Below are 12946 nucleotides of genomic sequence, written 5' to 3' on the forward strand. Positions count from 1 at the left end.
CTAAAGCCTCATTAGGTTTCTTGGTACTAGAAATAAGATGTACATTGTACCTTCAGAGCTGGCTCATTTTCCCCAGTCATTATATCCACCAATGGATAGCCTTCTCTCCCATACAATCTGTAACATCGTTTTTTACATGGTATAGAGACCTACAACAAGAAATGGAACAAGAAGTTAGGTAAGAAAATAAGTGCAATAACCTTTAAGTGCAATAACCTTAACTTTAATAAAACCTAAACCTTTGTAACATCTTCAGAAAGCTTGATGCGAGGCTGATTGTTGATCTCTACTAGTTTGAAAACACAACCAAGTGCTGCCTGAGCATAGCATGTGACGAGGTATGTGCCAATCCCAAAAGCATCAACCTCATGACCCTGGAGAATTGCAATAATCAACTTCAGTGAAATGAAAAAGTACGGATGCACAATAAAATATTAAAATAAATGCTTTAGACACATCATCGGCACACATTTATAGTATTTTTTAATAAACTTTTTAGAATACTTAGATATATTTTTGGATTTTCGGTATGTCAATCTTTAATTTTTTTAATTTAAATATATGTATTAAAACCTACATTATAGTTAGATTATTTTTGTAAATGACATATTTTATTAAAGGTAAATATTATTCAACACATAGTATGATTGAATACTCCATAATATAATAAATATTTTATCATAAAATTGAACACATAATATTAATTGATAATAATTTAATAATTAAAACTAATATCTAGTTGAACATAAAATGACGAGGATCAAAGACTTCATTTGCCTGCACAAGAATAACACTAAGATATTGCATTAAATACTAATGATATTCTTCAAAACTCGTCCACTGATAATATTTCTCGTTATAACGTCTCATAGTCTTTATCAAATAGAAATTTTATAATTCTCCTATAATATAATATAGATATTAAATATGCACGGAAACGATCGGCACCGACATAGATACACCATAAACATATGCAGATTATAAATATAGAATATAATAAGGGTGATAATAAGTGTGATCGATATGATGGTAATGATGAACTCAACATCCTATGGGTGCACCTCTCCCGATGTCCTATCTACAGACTCAAGTCCTATATAAAAACAATACCTTTCTAAGAAAGTTGTGTAACAAGAATGTATGTCTCATCTCTATCATCACCGCCATCAGTCTAAGTCTCGTCATTATTATCATTACCACCATCATCACCATCATTATTATCTTCAATCTCATCATTATCAATTTTATCTAAGCTTCTAAATTATCAATTAATCAGTTGATTTGATAATAATTGATGAAAATAAAAAAAAATTTAAAAAAATGCTCCACATGGCATAATAACCGGTATGCAACAGTGCTAGACTAACACAACTCGGCACGCACTCGTGCCAGCGCGCATAGCTCAGCATGGGGGTGTCACTGGCACACTCCGTGCCGCTACTGGCACAACAAATGCCGACTAGCACGGCCATCCATGGATCTAGGGTGTATAAGATTTATTTAAATAATAACTAATTGATTTGGAATTCTTTTTGTTATATTATTGGATACTAGACCCACCAATACAGACTAATAATAGCAAAATGATAGATGTAGTAGTCCAACACAAAATTTGATGCATGTGGATTAAATGCCACATCATAGGTTTTGGATCATCAAATTGAATGGTCTAGTAATGACTTCGAACTATTGAATTTCATACCAAATGATCTGTTAAAACATTTCTTGTGTAATCGATATTATACTACATAAATGTAATAGTGTTATCCGTCAATTAGTTTACCTCTTAGGAAGAATGGCTCTACTCATGTATTCGTATCTCCTTTCTACTGAAGTTGTATAGACTCTACTTATGCACAAAATAAGACATGATTTTACTAGATAATTTCAGATTATATATCAACTGTCAATCAACAATGTAAAGTGAGACCACTTTGGTGATTCACAACTATTCATCATTGATTTAAAGCACATGCTTATTTGAGAAAGGTTAAAGATAATGTACAATTAATTTGAATTTTTTGAATTGATTGATTCTATAATCACTAGAAAATATATCATTGAACTGTCATAGGTCACTGAATTTCACGATGGAATTCCAAAAACAATGGTGTCTGATGAAGATCCAAAAAGAAAGATTTTCATTTCTATGTAGATCAGCAAAGGATTCGAAAGGAGAAGCCAAATAGATGCGGACATGCAGTGCTGATCATCAATGTTATGGTTTTGATGGACCATGGTTGCACATATCCATTGAGAATAAACCTGAAATCCTGAATAGTTAAGTACCATACTAACATCAGAATCAATTTTGATTATTGACAAGTGGAAAGTAAATTAATGGATCCTGTGGATATTTCACCACTGAATAATAACAGTATATTCCTCAGCAACTCCTAATTCGAATATCTAGCACAGTAATAAGATTCAAGAAAAGAAACATTGGTAGCTGAGCACCATTTACTTAAAAGTAGATGGTTCAAAGTAAATATTAGAGATGGCGACCTGATGTTAGCAGATTCCATAAGATATGATCAGATGTCAATTGAATATTGACAAGGGTCCCAAATCCTTCAGTTGTAGACTCAAGTAAGTTTTAACTCCCTAAAAATGGATAAATAACACTGTTGATAAGGAATTCATAACTTATGACATCAGAGATCTGGGATTCTGCAGCAGCTAGAAGTTACATCAGTGTCAAAATTAAGGATGATATAAAACTCAGGGTTAGACAAAATAGAATCCCCTGAGGCATCCCAAAACCCGAAGTCTGACCCAATCCCCCCTATTTGCCTTCTCTATATGTATGCATTATGGGGTTTCAGAATATTGGAAATGAAAGACAAACAATATGCCCAGGATATCATACTGAGCTAATTTCAAAGTTTATTTGAGAGTCAAATCCAGCGGGGAGGCTGCCCACTCTTTGTAGCTACCCCTATTTATAGCTACTAATGCGCAAATCAGACTTACTTTTCCTTCCTGCAACTATTCCATTTTAATATTAATTTTAACTATTCTCAGTTTATCGAAAAATAAAAGATAATTTAGAGCTCCCAATATCAACTGACTAACATCTAGTAAGTAGTAACAACATTACCTGCTTGTTCAAGGCATCGATAGTTTCCTCATTGAGGTCATTGCTCGCTGTGATATTTATTTTTCCAAAACCAGCAACACCAAATTCTTCTTCTATAGCCCGAAAGAACCTCCGAGCTTCAATAGACAAGTATGCCAAATCACCCGAGTCCAACCTAATTCCGATTGCTTTATACCTGTGTCAAACAATATTTACTTTGCTAATAATAACTGGATGATGATAAAGAACTTGTACATCAGCTAACAGGGAAATGACAAAGAAAAGTAACATTTATGAATTACATCAAACAGGACTTGAGCAGAAACTTTTGAAGTAAATTTAATAGGTTTAAGGAGATTTGATACCGGATCAGGAAAGGGAAAACACATTACTACTATCAAGCAACTTCTGGTAGTCAGCCTAATTTCTGGAGTTCCATCGTTAACCCAAGAACAGAGCAGGTCCAATGTCCTCGAATTGGTAGCATACAAAAGAATCTTCTTAAAACAACAACATTATTTTTCTTTTCTTTTCTTTTCTTCCTTTTAAATGAAATCACAATAATGTCATAGGTTTTATCTGTTACACTAGCTTAAGCCATAATTATCAGCTGCAAACCAACTTTATTTGCATATTCCAAAAGAATCATTTCAAGCAGAACGAACTCTTATGTATTCAAGAGTACATGCTACATCAGTGACCTTGCATAAACTGGTCAGTACAACTCATAACTTTATTTTCAACAAATACATTCTGCACTAAGTGGTGGTTCTCCTCCCGAAGATAACAGGAAGCCCTTACATAATGTTTAACAACTTAATTAACATTGGCAATCCATCATGAGACTTGAATATCACTTGATTAAAAGAGGTACTCTTTACAAATATAAAATAAATATAGCAAAGGTCTTCGTTCAAGGCAATACAAAGATAAATATCTCCTCTTACAACTAAATTTCGTTGTGCAATGTGTATGTGCATAATAAGGGGGAGGAAGCTTACATGATCTGAGTACCATGCTTTGATATATTGTTTCCTAAAGCTTCCCTTTAGATACTATTCAGATATGTTGCAGAAGAAGATCATACCAACAGATTGGTTCAGCGTTCTTCAGTTCCTGGCGTATTTACTTGTGAAGTTTATTTTTTACAGCAGTTCTTCAGTTCCTGTAGTATTTACTTGTGATGTTTTTGTTTACAGCAGTTATAATAGATAGGAGGAAACCTGAAAAAGCTTTCTAATGATTTTGACAAACAAGCTTTGGGGATGATGTTAGAATGTAAAAAGGAGAAAAATATATATGTTCCATAACAGCTTAAACTTTTGTAGTTTTTCGTGAGTTAACATGAGCACATGATGTCACCCATCAAGTCTACCTATTGAATTAAAATAAGAGTAAAAAACTCCATCAATTAAAGACAAATCCACTTCTTAGGCCTATCATAACTGTCTTTAGCTCACAAATGAGTGATAATGCTAGAATATAAAGGGACGAAATGACTGTCCTCTAGCAGCTTAAGCTTTTCAAATAGTTTGCAAGTTAATAGAGAAACTTGAGCTTTAAATTTGATTATTTCTCTAGAGCATTGTAATCCATGTAGGCATAATTAAGAAGTTGTGACTCAAAAAAAGTATGAAAGGAACATTTATAAGAATGGAAAAAGTAAAAGTATTTACAGACTGACATACCATATAAAACGAGTACATAAGACCTGTCCAAAAAAGATGTCAAGGCTGAAAGTTTACCCTAAATCATGAAGTGCTAAAGCAACTGCACAGAAGTTAGGCACCCCACTCCTCATAACCTGATAAATATACATACAAAAGTATCAGCGGCTACAGGATTATAATATACACGAACAAATATTAGGCTATCAGGAATATGACTCAGGAACCTCCACACATCAATATAAACAGTATATGTGGCAATGTAATGTGATAATGTAAACATTATTTAACTAAAGAAAAGCACACATGTATATCTTTTCAAACTTTTTAGAGAAACAGGTAGATCTACTTTCAATGGAAGTGATTCACTATCAAATATTCAAACCCAGTGATTCTTCACTTCGGTATTCACTCATTGATGTTATCAATCATTTTTATGTTGTAACTATACATATAAAACAGCTAACCTTGAGAGCAAATTGCTTTCACCCAAAGTGCTTTAACCTTTTATTCTAAATAGTTTGAAAACTCATCTATTCAATAATTTTGAAAAACAGACCTCCGTTAACCCAAAATGCCTTCCCATAAGAAAAAGTACATAAAGATGGCTATAAGGACCTACATGGACACAATGGGATGAAAACCAAGCAGTCCATGGAGAAAGAGGAGAGAGCAAGTGAAAATGAAACACGACCACTAAGAGGTTGTTGTTATTTAAACCTTGAAACAATTCATTTCCATGCAGTCAGCAGACTCAGCACATTTTGCCTAGTGTAAATAGCACAGTATTGTGCCTAGTGTTCTAGCAGTGATTTATCCTTACTGAAACCTCACAATGCCAAGGTATTAGAACCAGATGTGCAGCCATCCAGACAGTACCAACTGATAAGAGCTTATCCATTTTATCCACCTCTAGTTAGATTACTCTCAAGTCCCTCTTCATTTCTTTCAAAACATTAGAACATGTAAATTTGCCATCGTACTGGAGGTGCAGTAGATGCAATATCTTGAAAAGCACACTAGCATCAGTGTAGTTCTGTCTGTATGTACGAATACACTTCAGGAAGTACATGTCTGATGCATCCAGGGGCAAGAATACATGACAAAAAATAGAGTATATATATATATATAGAAGAAAAATAAAAAATCAATAATTAAATTCTACGTTACAACTAATGCAAATTTCAACAAGTCAAACATGAAAAAGGAAAAAAGTACATAGAAAAAGGAACACTATTATGTTCGAAGCTCTAACTATCAAGAATACTTCTTATAGCTTGTAATGAAAATTCAAAATTGTTGTGGCTTTTTAGAATTTGTACACTTTGATAGTCTTTCAATCCCTTATTATCTCTAAATTCTCATTAATACTTCTTATTAGATTGCAAGCTTTTGCTTCAGATGTATCAGTAAACTATATATTTTATTCTTTTATTTATTTCACCGTATTCTGTCTGCGGCCTATTTTTCAACATTTGTTATATCGCCATGTCCACATCATATTTATTTCAGGTTCGTGCTTCATAGCTTCTTGACTATAGAGGTTAAGGAATCACCTAATAAGAACATCCTTATATTGGGCCAGACATAATGACGCAGCAAAAAACATATCTAATGGATCAACAGTTGGTTGGGAAGTTGAAACAGAGTGGATTCCTCAGCTCTTGATAATCTTGCCAAAAGATGGATCAAAGTTCATGACATTCGGAAATATTAAGAAAGTTGCAATCTCAATCAAAGATTTGATGTCCTGGAAAGTAGAATAGTAACACTAAATATTTCTTCTGGTTTTATAACACTTCCATTGACGAATATGTAAATACGAAGCTGGCATGTATGTGGTTGGTTCTATTAGATATAGATGTCCTGGATACAAATATATCCCCTTGTTACTGTAAAAACCTTATAATCCAGGCACTGCAGTCCTTAGGGGAATATAAGCTTAAGTAACTGACAAGCATGCTTTCCAGAAAATGCTTCAAGAATCCTGCCCACTTGTTTAAAATTAAAATAAGAAAACAAGTCTAAGAACTGATAATCAGAAATAATATAAAAAAATAGCAGAAAATATGAGAACAGAAAACCCAGAAAGAATCAACTTACATCATATGTGTCTACAAGGGCTAGAAAGTTATTTGGGAAAGCCAGTGCATATGATGTGAACGCTGCCAGTTCACTTTGATTTGTTTCCGCAAAGAAACTTCGCAACGAATTTGTCCTCTGAAAGCATGAACTGAGAATTTTAATGGTAAGTTAAACAACACTCTCGCAATTAGAAATGATATATAAATAGGTTCTGTCATTGTGCAAGTCAGCAGCTACAATATTACATTGAATGCTTGATTTATAGACAATGTGAAACTACAAATATTCAGCTTACAGTTTAGAAAGATTCTCCAACATTTAATTTCAACTTCACAAATGAGACAAATTGATGAAGGATGAAAATCTAGGGTTGGGGTCTATAATCTACAAGTAGTCTGAATTAGGTCTTTTTAAAAGGTTATTTAAGAGTCCTATTACGTTAAAAGCTGATTTCTCAGGGAGTTAGGTGTTTTCCCATGAAAGGGCATCAGAGAGCTCAAACATGCAATGAACAGTAATTTATGAAAAGAAGTTTTCTTTTGGCTGGGTGCACCATGGTATCTCTCTTGTCCCATCTATTCTCTCTCTATAAAAAATATCATTTCTCTCTTATATATCTTCTACATTCTCTCTTCTTTTATTCATCCCTATCAGAAGGTCCACCATTGCATTATAAGATACACCTATATTTGTCCTACATCAATTTGGTATCAAAGTGAATATCCTAATCCCATATGTCGCTTTTCTTCCTTGATTCCCTATTTTCCTATTTTCATCTTCACTTTTTCTGTACCAATGACCCAAAAATTCCCACAATATCTTATGCTTAGGCAAGAAGACTTTTATTGGACATGTCTATTATTACAGAGTTGATGGGAAAGCTCGATAATTTTGTTACTAAATGTAATGTTTGTCGATTGAAGAATCATGAGCCACCTCTAAGGCTCTTAGGATGCATCATGGAGTGCCTTCTCAAGATCTATAAACAGTTGCTCTCAATCCAATATGTCCCAGAAGGTTCATCTATTGAAAAGTTTACAGCTGAAGATCTACCTCAAAAGATATCTAAAAATGATCTTGTTGAAAAAATCAACATCACTAATAAATTACAAGAAAATTACCGTGTGGATGATTAGATTCTTGCTTATCAAAAGAATTATCAATAGATTCAATACCAATACCAAGATCCCTTCTTCAAGTCAACAAATTCTTCCACTATTGTTGTTCAAACAAATCATGCAAAAATCCATGTCTATTAATCCACGTGTATGGATTCATTATTGCAACAATCGATTGTGTAAGCAAGTTGATATACACCATCAAATTATGAAGATCATATGGTTGATTCATGACTTAGCAGCAGAAGCATCATATAATAAAGGATGAATCTATGATAGAGTCCATATAATTTCTAGACTTAGGGTTATTAGCAACATCTATTGCAGCACTGTAGCATCAAAAGCTGTAGCAGTCAATAAAAGCAACCGAGGATTATCTTATACTATTTTATTAAAGAGTACACAAATAGTCTAAATTAGTATTTCATTTTAGGTTATTTGAGAGTCTTATTGGACTACAAGTTGATTTCTTAGGGCTTAAGTTAGGGTTTCCTATAAAGGCCATTAGAGTGCTCAAACATGTAACAAACAATTGATTTATAAAAGATGTTTGCTTTTGGCCAAGTGTGCCATGTTCTCTCTTTCCCTATTAATTCTCCTCTCTAAAAAAACAACATTCTCTCTCTCTTCTCTTCATCTTCTGCCTTTCTCATCTCTATTGGAGGGTCCACCATATCATTGTAGGACACACCCATATTATTTCCTTCATCAAAAATGTTGTGCTTGCCAAGATACAACTTTCCAGACCTGATTTCATCACTGCACTAACTTATGATTCTCCAAATGTTCAAATACACTATTGCCAGTACTCTTGCCTTGGCCAATATTTCATCTATTTAAAGCACTGATGTGGTTTTTAGAGTTTGTAACTGCCCACATGCTGGGTTTGTGGCCATAGCAATAGAATATTCTTGTCTATTCTTTTTCCAGCTTGTTGCTTGCTCAGGTACAACCATTGTGCTTGTGGCTAAACTGTGGTTTCTCTAGATATAGTTTTCCAATCATCACAAGGCAATCAAATCCCTATATGAGTAATGCATCTTAATCTACTATCTAGCTTCTACTTTCTTTCTCGTGATGGAATATTCAATATGAAATTTCCTGGTATTCATGGTGAAAAATTACCATAAACAACTACATTGGCTATTTCTAGCTGAGTACACATGATGACAATGAGATCTTTCTCTTTCCTCTTAAAAGAGCTGTTACATTTCCTTAAGCATTTCATTTTCCTTTCTTTAGTTACTACATAACTGGAAACTCTATCTTGGTTAATAGACCCATCTCTCTTGGGATAGTGTAAAATCTAAATAATGGAACAAGGTCATTATGGATTAACCTTCCTAAGTTCTCTTAGCATCTTCAGATTGGAACCAACAAACTCCATTATCCTACTCTATAAAATTACTAGCCAGACATGCTTGGCAAATATTAAGATATGTCAACAGATAAAAAGCTTAATACACCAAAAGATTAGAAAAGGTTGCCCCAAGTGTTAAGTCATCAAAACTTAGTTGAAGCATAGAAATTTCAATATAACCATTTGGATCCATAAAAAAATCTGGATTCTAGGATACATAAGGAGTTCATAATTGGCAACATCAATAAATCAGGTCAAAAATTGACAGAAAAATATGAACTTCAATATAACAATGTCAATGTATGCATCACGAAAATATAGTTGGATGCCATGGGCAAGATAAGCACAGGCAGCCTATATAAAACTCCATATTTGCCCTTAAGGATGTATATCCAAACAATTGATGCCATTTCAATTTCAAAACTCCAAAATAATTTTTGTCATCAGGTATCTCTGATCTCAGATAGAGAATAAGATCACAACGTCCAATTTGGGGAACACCTCCATGACAGCTGATAGTACTTGAAGCCACATTTCAAGTACTTGTGGCCTAGTTGGCCATATGATGTGCCTCTTACTTGGCTTCTCAGCTGCAGAACCCTGACAGGGAACCCAGCCAGCCTGATATTGTTTGTTCCATTCATTCTCACAAGCACTCCCTAATATTCTGTCTAAATAGCTTTCTGATCTTTGCAACAAAAAAAGGTGCAGAAGTTTGAGATAGTAGTATAACCTGTGCTTATCAAATTAGATTCTTCGGAATGAAAGGGAATAATCATTAGAACATGTTAACCACTTAGATCTGGATACAACATAATCTTGAAGATCAATTTATCCATCCAGTTAATAGAATGACTGATATAAGAGAGTAATTTTTATTAATTATAGACAAGGATGCTGGGAATCTGCAGATTTATTAGAGAAGTAGAAAAGAATTTTTTTCATAACACAAGGTATGTGTAGCATCCACTAACGGCAAGTTATGTGACAATCAATTGAGATGTTTAGCTATGTCCAATTGAGAATACATAATGCATAGAAGAGGTGACCTCATTCAAGTAAGGAGAATCTTCAGAGACAGTGTAAGAATAAATTTGACGTGAGAGAAATAGTGATATCATGATAATATTCAATTAATAGAGAACCTTGCAGAAAAAAGAGCTGTAGAAATGTATCCATATTGCTGACTCCAAGTAGCCAGGGTTGTAGGTTTCATTGTTGTTGTGTTACTATATGGATGACCTAAAAATAATTGCATCCCAAAAATATTACTCAAGAAATGAAACAAAAATATGTGGACGTCACTAAGTTGTAAACACAAGTTGGTTTTTCATTCTTGTCAAAGAAATATACACAGCGGACTTCTTTGGAATGACATAATTTTGTACAGAGACTCTTTCATACTCAAATAGTTTAATATAAAGAGGTGCATTTCAACATTTAACTATTTAGAAATATTGAACATAACTTGATGACCTCAAGATTGTTAAATACATATGTTAGTTGCCTTGTGAATACTTTTCGACTATCCACAATAATTGATCATGTTTAACTATAGAGATAACCATCATCTGGTTCTTTTTCTCAAAAATATGAAGTCTGAGGAGCAGAATTTGGAGATGAGAAGTTCCATGACAATTTAGGTAAACTGTACAACTGGGTGCCAACATAAAAGGAAATCACAGAAAAGATCGTCATCAGCCTCTAAAGAAAAGAAAAAGAAAAATAGGCAGAATAGGAGTTTGTCATGAAACCTATAATGCCAAGTGGTCTGTACTCTGTACTCTGCAGCATCATCTACTGTGTTGTCCGCAGATAAGGATCATGCAACCTATACACCGAGGTTTGTAATCTAGATAGATTTTCCATTATGAAAATATCTAATCTTATGAAACAGATGGCATGTTTATCAACAATGCATATAATCCTTCTTACGGAATAGCATGTGTGACCAAATGAAGTGAATATTTGAGACGTCAAAAGCAATTAACTTATTCTTTTATTTGTCATCAAAGATAATAAATGCACCACTATTAAATGTACAATAGGAATATGGAAACAAGACAATAGTTGTCGCTGTAGCAATATTAAATTCCATAATCACCTGGATTTTGTTGAGCCAATTTTGCACCAGTATAACGAAATCTTCACAAGTACTTGAACCATCAGAACTCCGAAGTTCTTTGTCACAAATCTCATTAAGGTTCTGAAAAGAATAATATTTAACAATTTAGTGTAATTAGATACATAGACTTCCAAAGCAAGTTGGAACTTCGAAATACAAGAAATAGATTAAGAACCAAGGATGACTGTGCCAGTCAGCACGAATAGTGCCCGATGGCCATAGAATTTTGTGCCCTATCCTCCAACCATGGAAACCTCAAAGAAACCTTCTATGGAGACAACGATAGTCGTGCCAAAAGCACACCCCTGTGTGATACTAGTACACATTTAACATTTTTAATAAAAAATTTAGAATATTTAAATATGTTTTTAGGCCTTCAACACATCAATTTTTTATTTTTAGTTTGAATATGTATTAAAACCTACGTAACATTCTTTTATCTTTAAATTATTTTTATAAATGATTTATTTTATTTAAGATATAGTAATAGTCAAATATAAATATTACTCAACACATAATATGATTGAATATATTTATTAAAATTTGTATTAAGGGTATTTTATAAATCACACCCTACATTTTACCTATTTTGTAATTCACACCTCGTCTTTGACGATTTTATACCCGACCCCTCATTTTTCTCTATAATTCTCGTATTAAACCCTGACATTATTTTAAGTAACAAATATCGACCAAATTACTAAAATACCCCCACCACTACTTTTTCTCCTCTCTACCCCTCCTCTGAACAAGTCATAAGTCATTTAGATATTTATAAATTATTTTATACATTATGATAGAATATTTCTTTGCTAGTACCATTTAAATTAACGGAAGGTGTTAAATAAGAATTATAAGAAAAAAGTAGGAGTCAGTTTATAAAAACCTCAAAAACGAGGAATGAATCACAAAATAGATAAAACGTAGAGTATGATTTATAAAATTCCCTTCTATTAATGATTTCACACTCCATAATATAATTAAACATATAATAGCATTCAACATATAATATTAATTAATATTAGTTAATAATTAAAACTAATGTCTAGTTGAATGTAAAATGACAGAGAGGATCAAAAGCTTCATTTGCCGACATAAGAATAACAACAAAATATTGCATTAAAATACTGTTGATAATCTTCAATCATATTAATGATGATAACTTCATCTGCCGACACATAAATAATACAAAAGTTGTTTGATGATGATTGATGGAAATAAGAAAAATTAAAAAAATGCGCTCCACATCGACCTGGGTTGGCATGCACTCATGCCAAACTGGCACGACTCGACACAAGGGCATGCTGACCGACATGGCCATCATTGGCCATAGAATTCATTACAAGGCATTTCACAACCTTCCATATCAATATTCGTGAGTGTTGTTGGCAACTCCTCTATCACGTGAAGACTTGGCATTGGCACGATAATTGCTAACCAGAACAACAATGATGAATATGGTAACCAACTTTGTTATCCATCTACTAATTGTATTCATATGCATATCCAAAA

At 33.3% G+C, this 12946-nt stretch overlaps 1 protein-coding gene across 2 annotated transcripts in view; it reads right to left on the bottom strand.

Moving 5' to 3' along the window:
- Positions 1 to 12946, bottom strand: part of LOC140772107 (nicotinate phosphoribosyltransferase 2-like) — a 29971-nt gene that overhangs the window by 1970 nt on the left and 15055 nt on the right. For both annotated transcript variants that reach the window (XM_073114007.1, XM_073114008.1), the window contains exons 7-12: positions 11414 to 11515; positions 6850 to 6966; positions 4825 to 4883; positions 3101 to 3275; positions 240 to 374; positions 51 to 149 (exon numbers count right to left, since the gene is read on the bottom strand). In XM_073114007.1, coding sequence (XP_072970108.1) covers positions 51 to 149; positions 240 to 374; positions 3101 to 3275; positions 4825 to 4883; positions 6850 to 6966; positions 11414 to 11515 — 687 coding nt within the window. The remainder of the gene's footprint in view (positions 1 to 50; positions 150 to 239; positions 375 to 3100; positions 3276 to 4824; positions 4884 to 6849; positions 6967 to 11413; positions 11516 to 12946) is intronic.

The sequence above is a fragment of the Typha angustifolia genome, chromosome 12, assembly GCF_048772165.1.
Source record: "Typha angustifolia cultivar Huaian chromosome 12, ASM4877216v1, whole genome shotgun sequence".
Classification (NCBI taxonomy): Eukaryota; Viridiplantae; Streptophyta; class Magnoliopsida; order Poales; family Typhaceae; genus Typha; species Typha angustifolia.